General features: G+C 34.5%; 1 protein-coding gene across 1 annotated transcript; it reads right to left on the reverse strand.

The window, feature by feature from the left end:
- Positions 1-1,759: 1,759 nt before the first annotated feature.
- On the reverse strand, positions 1,760-2,389 carry LOTGIDRAFT_96116 (hypothetical protein; the record flags this gene model as incomplete). Its single annotated transcript, XM_009048877.1, has 1 exon — positions 1,760-2,389. A coding segment is annotated over one exon (630 nt), but the record flags the coding sequence as incomplete, so codon positions are not given.
- Positions 2,390-15,003: the final 12,614 nt, after the last annotated feature.

Genomic DNA, 15,003 nt, shown 5'->3' on the forward strand with positions numbered 1-15,003 from the left:
AATTTTCGAATGGAATCAATTCGACCTCCATCATCATTTTATGATTACAATGTTTGTCTAAGTCAAAATTGGTTATAAAAAAATTAGTTGGGTTGAGCCCTCTCAGTTGCATGTTCTTGATGACTGTCTTATGGTCAGTTTTGTCCATTGTCCAGTGTCCAATAATAACACTATAGTAGTTGTTCTTATGTCTATTATTCATTAAATGATCGTACTTGTTGGTGGCAGTTGTTTGAAACAATCCGATTGACATATTTTAAGAATTTTTCAGCCAACCCTCGTAGTTCACAGAATCAGAAATTCAAAAAGAGAAAAATCCATCACCCCCCGCCCCACCCCCTCCAAAAAAAACAAAATAATGGAGCACAATTTAAAATGATAGTAAATTCGAGTCACATTCAATAAATATATAACGCTATTATCCTGCTTATAAATCATATCAACACTTCAATTTTACTTATTATTCCAATTATTAATATTTAAAATAATTTTCAGGTTTGATCTGAGATATTCGATAGATCATGATCAGTCACATCAAAGCAATTAATTAATGAAAATTCTAATGTCTGTGTATGATTTCAATGAATCAATTCTTGTTCAATTAAAACTGATTAAAATCGATGTTCAGTCGATAAAGAACAATGGAATCAAAAGGCATGACAATATCAAATGCTAGAAATTCATGTTATTTTCTCCGATCGATCTTTTATTAACTTGAAACTGTCAAATGACACAAAAATGTCAGGGCATCCAGAAAAAAGTCAAGAACAAGTTTGGCTTGTCACCATAATTACAAGAATATAAGACCAAAAATAGTTATCACATCGTACGATAAGGTAATTTGAAATGGTAAAGTTTTTAAATTTGGTCATAAATATTTCATTTTTTTTACTAGTTCCTAGGTCTTCGGAGCATGAATAAATGCCGCAATTACGCATGCATGAGCTTTCCTTGATGCGCCAGTAACAGGACTGACCGATGGACCACAGAAGCATAAGTTTAAGTTGCGATGTTATATTCTGATTTCTGAAAATAGACACAATGTCAGGCTGCGGTGCATTCAGATTTTCAGATGGCGTGCTCGTTGTATATTTTACCAATACCAATAACTTCGTCGTAGTAACATCGAAAGTGGCTATAGTTCATGGAAGTTATCTTGCCCGGCAGATACTATTGAATTTAAGAATAAAAATGTTTACAAACTCAAATAAATACGATTTAAGGATCAAAGGATCGATAGTATTTAAAGATTGAAAGACAAGTAAGGTTTTAAATGCATTTATTAAATATCATAATCTTTCAGATTGACGTAATCTTTGAATTTCTCGGGAAGAGGTAATTTGGTCACAGCTTTCTTGATATTTCTAGAGTAAGCAAGTTGTTTTCTGATGACGTTTCGACACTGTCGCATCAGCCTATTTTGCTCTGAAAATGCACTGGAGGAACTAACTATTTCCACAAATTCAGTTTCTCCTGCTTGGGATAGGCAAGTTAGAGCCTCTGGATGTAACCTGGTTCCACAGGCCAAAAGGTATATCACAATCTCGGGAACTTTAGCGCTGTGGACTGGATTAGCGCCTGCTTCATTTAAAGCTGATACATCAGCGCCTGCATTAACTAAAATCTGTACAGTTTTACGGCACCCGATCTGTTCTAAAATAAATAAGGACTGTAATTCTGGTGTTGGTATACGACGCGTTCGTTTATAGTAATCCATAGAAGTACTGGACACAATTCTTATGTATTCCTTTCCCAAAGGGTTGCATGCGGCATGTAAAGGCGTGTTGCCATTCTTGTCTCTAATGTTCACTTGAGCATTACGATTGAGTAAATATTTCACGCTACTTGTATCGTTGAAGATAATACTTTGGAATAATGGTGTCCAACCATTGATATCGGGCATATTAATATCAGCTCCATTTTGGTAAAGCAATTCTGCCAAGCCGTAATGTTTGCTTTCGATAGCTCGATGTATAGCCGTTCTTCCAGTAATATCACCAATATGAATCAAGTGTTTGGGGTCACGAGCTAGTAATTCAGATGTTATGTCTTGAAAGCCATAATAAGAGGCGTAATGTAGTGCTGTCATATTTGACCCATCAAGACCATCAATTCGAGCATGAAATCGCAATAAATGTTTAACCAATGTCAAAGATCCAGTCATAACGGCAACATGGATTGGCCTCCGGCTTCTTGCTACTACTTCTGGATGCTCCACATCCGCTCCGGCATATAATAACATCACGGGTATTTCTGGGTTCAGAGATCGGCGTTCAATTGCATATATTAAGGGTGTTTTATGAATCAGGATGATACAGTTAACGTCAACCCCTTTATGGACGAGTTTTGCAACTTCAACGGCATTGTTCGACTCGATGGCACCAACAAGCTTGAACTGAAGTTCCTTCAAGTATCGTTTTCCTGAAACATTTGAATAAATTCTTCTGTAAATCGATATAAAAATATCGCAATATGAAATAGTATTAACATTCACAAAATTTCCCCTAAAATAGTATCACTTTTTCGTGCGTATAACTTCCAAAATGAAATTCAAATTTTGAGACCACCTATCCAAATTTCTAAATACTCCTTCCAAAGATTTTACATTTTGGAGAAACAAACCAAATCTTCCCAGAAATCCAAATCCAAAACCTAATAAACCTTCTGTGCATTGCGATAGGCCTATTTAAAGTAAGAAAATGACCATATGGAATATGTTCATGCAATTGTCAATAGGCAAATACATATTTATGTTGAAGACGCCTTACCAATAGCAAATATACTTGACTGCAATATTCATGTAGGGCCTAATGGTGAAATCAATAGGCTAATGTGAAAATTACCTTTTGGGTTTTGACTAAATTTGATGAAGGAAAATTTAGAAGCATCTGGAACTGGTGGTGGATTGGGTACTTCTGAAGGGTTACTATTATCACCATCGTTTGACATTATTACAGACGATTTTAACCGTTTGTTGAAATAATCCAATTCAATTCCATAATTGCTTAAAATACAAACGTAACATAACAAAACCCATAAGACTAAGAAAAGACCTGTAGGTCCCTTATAAATGCTTTTTGTCCTATCCAAACCACAATCTTTATATATCCAAGTAGCAATCCTTAAAAGGATAAAATCCTGAAAATTCAAATCATATACGTTTTCCTTCGGTAGGCTATATTAGTTCCTGTTTAATAAATAAATATGCTAATTCGGCAGCTTTACTGGATAACATAAGGCCGCCACACACAAATTATGCTTTCCTTAGTGAAAAGACGTCATTTCCTGGAACATGTTTGACGTCACATGGTGACGCAAAAATCATGTAAGGGCCAAGTATATGGCTTTGGAAAGGATTATTTATTCTGTATTCATAGTGTGTCCGATCACCATTACCTATGGTTTCCGTCACGCATCTATCGTACATAACAGTCATGAACCGTTTTCAAAGATACCTCACTGGGAAAAGATTTACGAAGAGAAAAGTTTGAATTGTTGTGTTAACAAATTTATGAGTTAGACGCATCTTCACAAATTCGCCAACCTGGGCTTAACATGCTTAATACCCTGCATCTCAATTTTTTGTGTGAAGCAAATGATGTTTATAATCCGACGATTCTTAGTTGGTTCTGTATATTAACCCAAAATCTTTACTATGCTTATTGTACAGAAGATAATTTTCAATGGAACTCAGTAATGAATTTGAAATACGAGGGCAGACGAAATAACGGTATGATGTTAAATTTTATATACACTGGTAGTGATGGGCCTCCGTACTCATTAAATGCGATGTTTTCATACATCGATCAAGGAAGAGACCCTCGAGTAGGCCTAATGCGAGTTTACATTAGAACAATCAACTGAACGCTGTTAAAGAGTCTAACTTTGATATTAATTACGCAACAGTAGACCTCGTGGTTTTGTAGGCCTATAAAAATGTGAAAGAATATCGAAATTATTCAACATACCCGTCCTTCACCGATACAGAAGTCCAGAATAGGTCATGTCTATTAATAGTAACATAAATAGTACGGAACACGCGAAGTGTCTGTACAAATCATCTATGTACTTCTCATACATAGTCATATTTCAAAGCGTTTAGTTCTGAGACAATGACAAAAATTTTGTAATCAAAAGGGGTTGTGGATTTATGTGATCTTGTGCTTTTAACACAGAAATGCAAAATTATAGTGCAAGTTTGTATGATGACACACAATATCTGATGTAAAATCAAGGGAAGTAACTCAGCACAGAAAACCTGACGTTATATGAAATTAATGAAGACAGGACACCTCCGGTAATTCATTTGCAATCTGTTTCCATGTTAAATCACGAAATTCAACCTTCTATAACTTTCTAAGAAATCTCGTTGAAAACTTTCCAATATGTCACATGAAAGCCTGGCTAATGTTTAGTTTCTGGACGAAAACTAAAGATGATGACCATGAAAATCATGAGCTAGCCAAACTGAAAGTAGACCACTACATTTTATCAACATCCGCTTGACTCACTGCATACAAAACGACAATTTTTAGAATTATCCTTCTGTAAGGATAACTCGCTGGGGGTTGGCTCAGAAAAAAATTATCTCTGAATCTTATAAACTTTATTACATCATCAACAAACACTCTGTAATAATAATATACACAATTAAAAACAAATATAATACAATTAAAACATAAAACACCGAATATTATTATCACAGTAAGCTAAATAATAATATACACATAATTAAATATAGAACCTTATGATAAATTAATAAGGATGATATATGCAGAGAAAATATATGTAAAAATGTAAACCCCAAAGGTGGGGGGTTTATCTAACAACTGCTATTCTCTTAACTTATATTATTTTCTACAACTGTAGAAATCCTGTAAATAAAGGATTATTATTATAAAAAGTAAAATGGTGTCTTAAATGGTGAAACAGAAATATTAAACATGGCTGCCAGATGCTATAAATAGCTAGAACATTACTACAACCACTCTTCTTTCCATCAAAAATATAGTTACCCAAATACTACAAATTACCCTAGATAATAACCCAAACACGCATACCTGAAGAAAAGTTGTTTTAAAGATGGTAGAATTTGGTAGAGAAATTGAGGCTCCAAACAGATATATATTATGTTCAAAAGATTGAAAAGAAACGACTCTGTTTGGTATCCAAGGTCCAAGTGAGACTACAGAGTTCTAAAGTGATGAAAACTTACCAGCAACTCACTGGACTGACTATACTAAAAACAGTTCAGCCATTGTCCAGTGAGACCAGTGTAAGTTAAAAGATTAGAAAGGGCAATAGTTAATGTTAGTAAGGCCAATATTTAGTAATTATGTGGTCTTTATAAATCAGCTATAAAACATCCATTACTTAAACCCTGTAAATGCAGACGGAAGAATATAAAACCGATTTCGGAAGAAAGACTTAAAGAAATTCGTGGTTAATTGTGGGGTTTATCATCAGCGGCGGATCTTTATTCATGCAAATGTCAAGCCTTTTCTTTATAAGCGTTAAAGAAGTGGCACTTCAGAAGAATGTGAACGTTCATATTAGTTTTATGATTACAATGCACAAGTCCAGTTTATGAGTAAGCATTTTTTTCTACAGCTCTGATAAGATCCTTACTGTTGCATTGTCATCTGCTGTCTTCAACGATCTTTTACCACCTCAAGATAAGAGTGGGAAACATACTCCTGCACTAGAAAAATGTGTGATGATATCCAAAAGCCTCATTACACATCTCCTTCCATCCTGCCATCAGCCATTACAGACGCGAACATGCCCTTCGTATTAATTATTTATCACCTATGAAATGGATGAATCCAGCAATTGCCTAATATGAGACCCATCGAAAGTTTGTCAACAATGAAGATTAGCTTTGCTAAGTTCGGAGACGAATGTCAACTCTGTATCCTCTTCAGTCAACACATTCATGATGATCCTACAGCAGTAGCACGATGTAGTGTGTGCCACGCTGTTCTTCTTATTTAGAGCCACAACTAGTCGAGATAAGTATCGCGAAGATGTCGATAAGGGGCATGATAATGGTAGCTTCTTCTCCAGTGACATGCAAAAGATTATCGTGTTACGAAGATTTTCTGGAGTAAAATCTTGTTGTTTCACCAAACGTCCTTCCTTTTAGGAGGGTAAACAGAAAACCGGTTGGCATTGTGCTCGAAACGCCGAAGATTTTAGGGCTATGCAAGAACCATTATATCGTGACTGTAAAAACTTTACATTTGATGCCAATAATTGCTGTGTCCAAAATAAGAACTGGACATTCTGCCCATACCTTTTCCGGTATAATTAAGTCACAAGTTTTACGATTTCACCGAATTTGTATAAGATCTTCTAATTTCAACCAAGTCTGTACGATTGTCTTCTCAAAACTGAAAGAGCGTGTGTACTCTAAACGATTTTTACGAAACATAAAATATTCCACTTTAGCAGAAATAGCAGCTAAAAACAGGCTTTATGCCGAAGGCGAAGTACCTCCAGGTTTAAGGAGTGCTCCATGTTTGTCCAGTAAATGCAAACCATGTCCCTTTATATCAGAAACGCATTATTTTGTAAGCAACTCTACGAATAAAAGGTACCCGATCCAGGAACATCTAACATGTGAACATTCGAATGTAATAGATTTAATTTCATATAAGAAATGCCCCAAACAATAGTAGGAGAAACTAAGAATAATTTACGAACTCGCTTTAATGCGACAATAAGCCTGTTTCTAATCATTTCAACCTCGACGACCATTTAATAGACGATCTCACCCTAATCCGAAATGAGCGTATAGAAATTGACTTGTCCGAAGATGAAACTACCAAATTCAGGGAGGCCCATTTGATTGAGACATTGAATACAGCAAGACCTATAGGACTAAATATTCACCAGAATGAAGGCATAGCACCCTTTTTGTTCCGTTCAATACAACCAGCAATCGAGCAAGCTAGTTCATGCCCACTATAAGAGCCTTCAAGAGAAATCCCCCCATGTCTATAAGCAGAAAATGATAGTTGCATATTCAAAAAATAAGAACATGATAATATTGTTCATAGTAAAATAAAAACAGATACTATACTTCTCGCCCAGATCAAAATCAGAACAGAAGAAAACCCAATATCAAGACCCTCAATCCAATTTCTAAATAAGGTGTCTGCTCCACCCTAGGCTTGTACATTTGAGAGAATCAAACCCTCCTTTCCCCGAAATCTAAACCAATTTTGTCAACTATATGCGAATGTAGAGGGGTTCTTCTATGATCTTCTGGAAGAATTCTTCGGGTAAACTTTTTTCAAAAAAGGGTATCCTCAAAAATTCTTAGAGGTAGCAGATAGGGGGATAACAGTTTGCAAAAAGTGGATGATCGGCATACAACACAGATAAAAGTGCTTATTTTGTTTGTAAAGCATTTCATTAAACAATTCGTAAATTAAGCATATTATTGCAGTGATTCTTAAAACTATTCAGAACGTATTTACACAATATCAAATATATTGAATTTATAAAGTTATTTGTAACCTTGTTATATCAAAATATCAATATCAAATATCAAATATCAAAAACATATAATTTGCAAAGTAATTAAATGCCTTACGGTAGTATTTTGGATTTTTAAATATTTGTTCTTAATTTAAATATGACTCATGGGCTAGAAACCATATGAAATCAAAAGAGAAATTATTGCGTGAAAATTTATGGGTTTTTTTTTTACATGATTTACAAGAGGCCTTATTATAAACTAATTCCAAACTATTAGGTTGGCTTAACTTGCCATGAGTAAACTGAATATTAGTAATAAAGAGACTTACTCTTGAGAATGTTAAATCAATAAGAAAAAAAAACTTAATTAAATTCATGAAAATACCAAGTGAAGTTAATTTATGTAACAGTATTTTAACATTATCATATGATATTTAGCATTAAATGAGACGAAGTTGTAGAATTCCTTTTACTTCAGTGCTCAAGTCGACATTTACAATTTTAATATCATTTTTACCAATGAACATTACATTGTTCAACATCGTTTATCAGAAAATTGCCCCTCTATCTCAACCTCGAACAAACGGTGGATTTTAATCTCGGTCGGCGAGTGAAAGTACGAAGATATTGAATAATTCACTCATAATTCTAGTCGAACCAGCTTTAAAATGATTATACATAATCCAGGAAAGATCAAAAATGTAAAATATATTTGTTTCTTACTTTCTTTCGTTCAACCACAGGTTTATACCTTACCATCTGAGTTATCTACTGAATCTTCGCATGGTGGGATTCGTTCAATCGTGTGGTTCTCTTGGAAGCAAATACAAATTGTTTGTTGCAACAACCCTCTCAATAATGTTTAACATTTAAAATTGTTTTGTTTTGTTCATGCAAATGATACGAATTTCGTTCCCAGATAAGACTAAAAACTTTAACGAACCAGCTGTTCACTAACCACAACAAAACAAAAATATCACCATCAATAAACAATACCATTGCTGTGTATAATACACAACTCTGGTATCCAAAATAAGAACGTGTAAAATTGTGGTTATGTCGTCGATACTTCTTTTTATCTGTCTTTCTATTTCTGTATCAGCATCTTTTTCTGAAACAAGATACATTTTATCAGGTTTCTTTCTCCTGGGCACCATTTCAAAAACTGTATTTCAATAACCAATGAAATAAAACTAAATAGTCTTTTTGTAACTTCTTCCCCGGGACAGCAAATACATTCCTTCTTCGTCAATACGTCGAATTTCACAGAAAAGCATGATCAGGAATTTCCTTCAAATGTTTCCTTGATGTGTTTGAGGTCATGACGTATCACTTTTCATAAAATTCCAAATGATAATGAATTAGTTCCATTTTAAACAGAACATGACTGTTCATTTATTAAAGGAAAGAGATCTTTAATTGTCCAATGTGAATAATGTTTGGTTTTGTATACTTTTTTACCATCTGAACCCTTATCACGTTACAATCAATTTTTTCTAACCGAGCATGTGTCTTCCACCATTTGCTTTAGTCGGCTGTTTAAATACCAATGCCCTACTGTAAGGACGCCATACCAATTTTGTAATAATATTATTTCCTTTCGCAGGCTATGAATGATTACAAACAGACAACGCTCAGTACTTTAACTAAATGATTGTTTGCCTGATTATTTCGTTCTGGTGTCTTTTTTCTCTAATTGTGCTAATGTCTGGGGATGGTCCAATTACACTTGCTACTGATGAGGAAGGTTCCGCTATACAGTTGAAGACAGTTTTGATGAGGATGATGCAGGTGTTAAAGATGATATCAGTACGGGTAATGAATATAGGTTTGACACTGTCTAACTTACTCACTGACTTTTTTTCTGTGTACTTCCTCACATCCGCTGTTTCTCTTTTTCCTTTTTTTGTGATAACTTCCCCATTATTATTGTCCTGCTTTACTCTCCGCTTTCTCTGTCTCTGCATTACTGTAAGACTTTTGGTCCTGGGAATGAACTTTAAGGGAGAGACAAATCACTCTAATGCTAGCCTCGGATACCCTTATTCAGTGGTTAAGTCTGTAAAAAGTGATTCCGCCTATACATTTAAAAAACGTATACGCCAGTAAAGGTAAAGTAAATTCATATTTGTCACATGTTTCCTAATATCAGCCTTCTACCATTCTAACAAATAAGAGGTTATTACAGTTTTAACCTTCGAGTTATTATTAATATACAATAAATGTAAATTTGGGTTCGCTAACGGCCGGAAATTAAATGTTCAATATTTTTGTGTAAAAGAATTGTTAAATCGCACCAACCCTCAGTGAGGTATATAATTTCCAACATGAGATTTAGGCCGAAGTAAAAAAAAAAGAAACTTTTGTTCATATAAGTAAGGGGTAATGATGAGAACTCGTGGAAAGAATCAAAATACAGAAGTTGCTGAAACTAATATATACGTTGAAAGAACAAAGTATTGTTCATCCGTTACGGACATCTGTTTGTTACAATTTTTGGGGGAAAATAATTTTAAAAAAAAGATAAATGTGTTATAAAAGGTTGAAGCGATCAAGAAAATGTTGTTAATTGTAATGAGAATTTGTTAATTACTGTCTTTACTGACCAATCGACATATAACAGTTCTAAGTAATAAATGGGGTGTTAACAGTTTTCAAATTAATACCTCTTTATGGCTCTGTTATAAGAAATTGGTATACCAAGAAGTACTAATGTTAAAAGGTCATTTCATTTTAGCCTCGACCATCTTTAGAATTCGGATTGAACAATATCTAACTGCTGCTGTATATATTAACAAAAATACTGCATCAATGTATAAAAAACTCACCATCACTTAAAGTGTACAATTGGTTCGATGCACATAATTATGATGATCCATTGTGCTGCGTAGCGTCTTGGCGATACTATATCAGTATAAATAAACCAAGTACTGACGATCCGAACCGCAAAACGAAATCCGTAGCAAGTTATTGACAAAATATTGGTAGCAGCTAATGAACTTTCCACATGAGGAAGTATATCAATCATGAATGAGTCAGTAAGTAACGGGTTCTGTAGCAAACTCGGTAAGAGTATTGAAAACCTTAAAGGACATCATTTACGCCGAACAAATGGTGGTTGTAAATTCTTATCTCGGTCGGCGTGTGAAAATCTGGTGACCTTGAATAAGACATCCTTCCTATTCCAGTCGATCCGGGAAATTTGTTTGATCCTTGCAGGGACAGGTTAGCCCTTTCGAGGGTTGATGTGGGTCTTAAATATGTGTAAATATGGTCTTCAGGAGTACTAGAAATGTCCAAAAATAAGAACTTAAATAATAATATTGTTCATAGTAAACTAAAAACAATTAGTACAGATACTATACTTATATAGTTATTTTTTCTAATTTAGAATCAGAACAGAAGAAAACCCAATATCAAGACCCTCATCCTAATTTCTAAATAAAGTGTCTGCTCCACCCTAGGCCTTACATTTAAGACATTTAAGAGAATCAAACCTTCCCTTCCCCGAAATCGAACTTACTATTTCTATATATGTCCCTATAACTTGTAGCAAAGGATCCTCTTGAATTTTCATTTTTATCCTTGTAAAATATTATTGGTTTTTTTCTTTTTTTTTAAACCAGCTATCACGTAAGTATTTTACCTTAGACACCATTCTCAAGGCTAGACGAGTGAAATACTGTGACATAAAATTACCGAATATAACATTCATTAATCAAGGTATCAACACTAACCAATATTTGGACTTTATCAATATTTAATTCACACCCCAAATGATGGATAATTTTGACCCAGACTCCATCAATTATTGGGGTCAGAAATAAGACACTAATATCCTGAAAATGTTGGCACTAACCATTGATTTGATTAAACGAACTGTATCCTGTTTCTAGGAAGGGAATGAAATCTTTAAACCGGCTTGATTTTAAAATTTTCATTAAGAGTTGTACGGTTTATACACATCTGATAGAAACAAGACAGCAAATGAGATAACACTATCTTAACGACATGTGGGTTTAAAATTTATATTGAATAAATTAAATAAATGGAGTTTTACGTCCTACTTTTTCGGCAGCTGATTGGGTGAATGAAGACGAAAACGCCATGCAGCGTGCAATGAGGGAAATTTTTCCAGGACAGAGGCATTTGCCAACTGTTGAGCAATCTTCAAAGTGTCCAGCCTGTAGCACATGATGCCTCGGTTTATTGTCCCATCCGAACGTTTTCCTTCCTAGACGCCTTTTCCATGTCAGATTGACAAGGGGATTCCGATCTATGCTGGAACTGTAGCCTGGATCTTAAATTCAGCTTACATGCGTTTAACTCACTGAGCCACTTGGAGTCTCTAGGTGGTGTAAACATAACCTTTATTAACGAGAAATCGATAGGATTCATTAATTGGACAGATTCCTTCTCGCTTGCAACTTTCTCATGAAGTAAAAGGACGATTTTCTGCTCCAAGTAATTTGATGAAGAATAATGATACGAAGTTATCAGGATAGTCGTTTAACCCATGTACCATCATTGAGACAAGTAGCTCACTGCAATTAATGGATGGGATTTAATCATGATCTGAATTAATGTCCAGCCAAGTTAAATTTACACTACATGAAAAACACTCCAACTATTTGTAATGTGAAACATATTTTACATGGTTTGAGACTTCGGCTATTAAGCATAGCAGTTGTTTACATGAATCAAAAATGAACGAAGGATGATGGCTCACTCAATAATAGAATAAATGTAACTTCACATTTCATATATTTAAGATGTTTCAATTCAGTGAGTTTGCTTACTCAAAAGACTCCTCTCAGAAGAACACGAAGGTAAAGTCCCCATTTACATAGCAAGGCGTCCTGCTAAGGATGGTGATTCTGAAACAATTAAAAGGCGGTATAAGATGAGCTCAAATCAATTTAGTATATATATCATGTCATATAAAGTTATTATGGCAACTTGCTTTAAACTTTACTAAAACATAAATGTAAGTCGTAAAGCAACTGCTACAGATGGGCATAGTCATCACTCATGACGACGTCCCTAAGCAAAACATCTTCATTGCGTTTGAAAAATAGTAAAAACACGTCAAATTTGGTTTGTAGGCACTATAGAGGCTACAGTTTTTATCCGATCTTGATGAAACTTGGTATGCATGTATATATTGATGAGATTTCAGCTTAGTGACAAACGGATGACGGATTAAGGAGTAATTTGATGTTTGTCGGAATTGGTAATAATTGGATGAACGAATTCAGATTTATTGTCATTGTGTGTATGTCGATGAATGTTCATGTTTGAATTAGATGAAAATTTGATAAACTGTTTAAGGTTTTGCCTTGAGTGATAAATATTTTAAAGACCATTTGAAAATTTATCATTAAGCCACTAAAAGACTGTTATCATTTCTGACGGCTGATAGTGGGCGAATATTACCTTTCCTGGCAAGCTATCTTTCGTGTCGCAATTGATCGATGTGATGTTTGCCAGAAATATGTCAAGTCGGACTTTTATCTATCTATCTATCTATCAAAATTTGTCTACTTTGTCTTCGAATTGATTTGTTCATTATTTAAAGACATAGTTGAAATTCTATTAATTGACTTTTTCAATTTATTCATGTAGTTTTCAGTTTAAAACTGTTAACCAGTTTTGTCTGAGACATATAATGTTATTAGTTGAATTGATAAAGATTACCAATAAAATAACATTCTATAGCCGCTGTGTATTAAAAATTCATTAACATCAAGAAAATGAGACACCACATAGTATATTTTACCAATAGGACTTTTTAATATATATTGATGATTCTATTGAAAATCTATACAGTCGACTCCGTTGAGAATCTTAACCTACTCAAAAAAATGCTACTTTACATTAAGATTCAATATTGCATGGCGTTTACTTTTAAAAGGGCTGTATGTGAAATTTTTATTATGAAAAACACTGTAAATTTTTACATGTAAATATTTCTAAAATAACCTATTTACTACAATGAATACCAGGGGTTTAAAGTACCCTTTTCAGGATAAATGATCAATTGCATTACCTCCTTCCCTATAATACCCTGACTGAAGCTCTCACTTCCCCTACCCCCAAAAGAAAATCACCCAAGTTTGAAAACCCCAGATGTATACACTTGATCAAACTGAATTCTTCGCAATGATATACGCAGAATGCTTACAGTGCTTCTGCGATGATCATAGGCATCAAAGCCTTCTCACTGAATCGCGACAGCTTTGCAAGGGCGGGAAAAGTTTGCATTGAAATATGTGGAGATGGATTCACGATGTTGTGACGCCTAGAGTGCACGCAAAAGCATGTACGAGGAGTAAAGTAGTCTATAAGCCGATGAAACAGGTCCAGGGAGATGGGGATGCTGCAACAGCCAGAAAGAAAATGAGCCCCTCAAACACAACTTGAGTTAATATACCCCTCTCCCTCCTATATACCTACACACACGTCGCTAAAACATCAGGGGATATTTTCCTACTTTAGACCTCGTCTCTGTAATGATAGCTGATGATCGCCAAATAGTTAAGAACATTCTGCGAACCTTCGTCAAACGTCGTCTATGCAATGTTGAATATTTTCGATACATCGGCAACAGTCGCCGACCAATCTTGACCATGGTCAGCAGATCCTACGCAGATTATCGGCGAACATCACAGAACTGTCGCCTAATATTAATATTTGCAAAATCATCTCGGTTACAATTTTTTCACTTTTTCTACAATTTTGTCGCTATCTATCACAAAGCATCGCAAAACTTGTCCACATTTCACAATCGCAGATTCCTAAATTCCCAATGGGACTCAGGCTTAACGGAGCGAAACCTTTGCCATATGAAAGAATGCGAAACATTAAAATTATCAAGATATTAATATTATTTATATTCATCAAAGACATATATTTATGACAAGGTAAATGCCTTGTCAAGTGTCTTTTTTTTATCCGTTATCCGTGCGTTATAATAAGTAATGGTTTTCTCCAAATTCCACAAGTTCTTCCAATTACAATACTTGACTCTGTCTTCCTGCAACAGTTTCAAGGAACTGATATTAATAATAAAGATATATATTAAAATTGCTTCTTAATGATAAAAAGAAAAGGAATCAGTAGACATATAATTTCTTGACTTGATCCTCTTGTAAGACGGCAATCATGCCTAATGGAAAATAAATAAGAATCATATGGATATACCGGATACAGCCTGTAAGCTATGTTTTATGTAATAACTATATGTAATTATTGCTCAAACGGCGTGTAATAGACTAAATGGATAAGAAGGAAACCAACAAAATTTATGACATGTAAATGATAGCCTATACAAATGACAGTTAAAAAATGAATTTATGGAAGACGCCGGACATCGTGTGATCTGTTGTGGAACGTGTTGAGAATGCTGTGGAATTGAGAAGGTCGTTAGACAATCGTGGTAAAATCTCTTAAACGCAAAATGCAGTACAGAAATGAAAAGGCCTTTCAACAATAACAACATTGGCAACGTCGACTTCA

Source organism: Lottia gigantea (genome assembly GCF_000327385.1).
Source record: "Lottia gigantea unplaced genomic scaffold LOTGIsca_13, whole genome shotgun sequence".
Classification (NCBI taxonomy): Eukaryota; Metazoa; Mollusca; class Gastropoda; family Lottiidae; genus Lottia; species Lottia gigantea.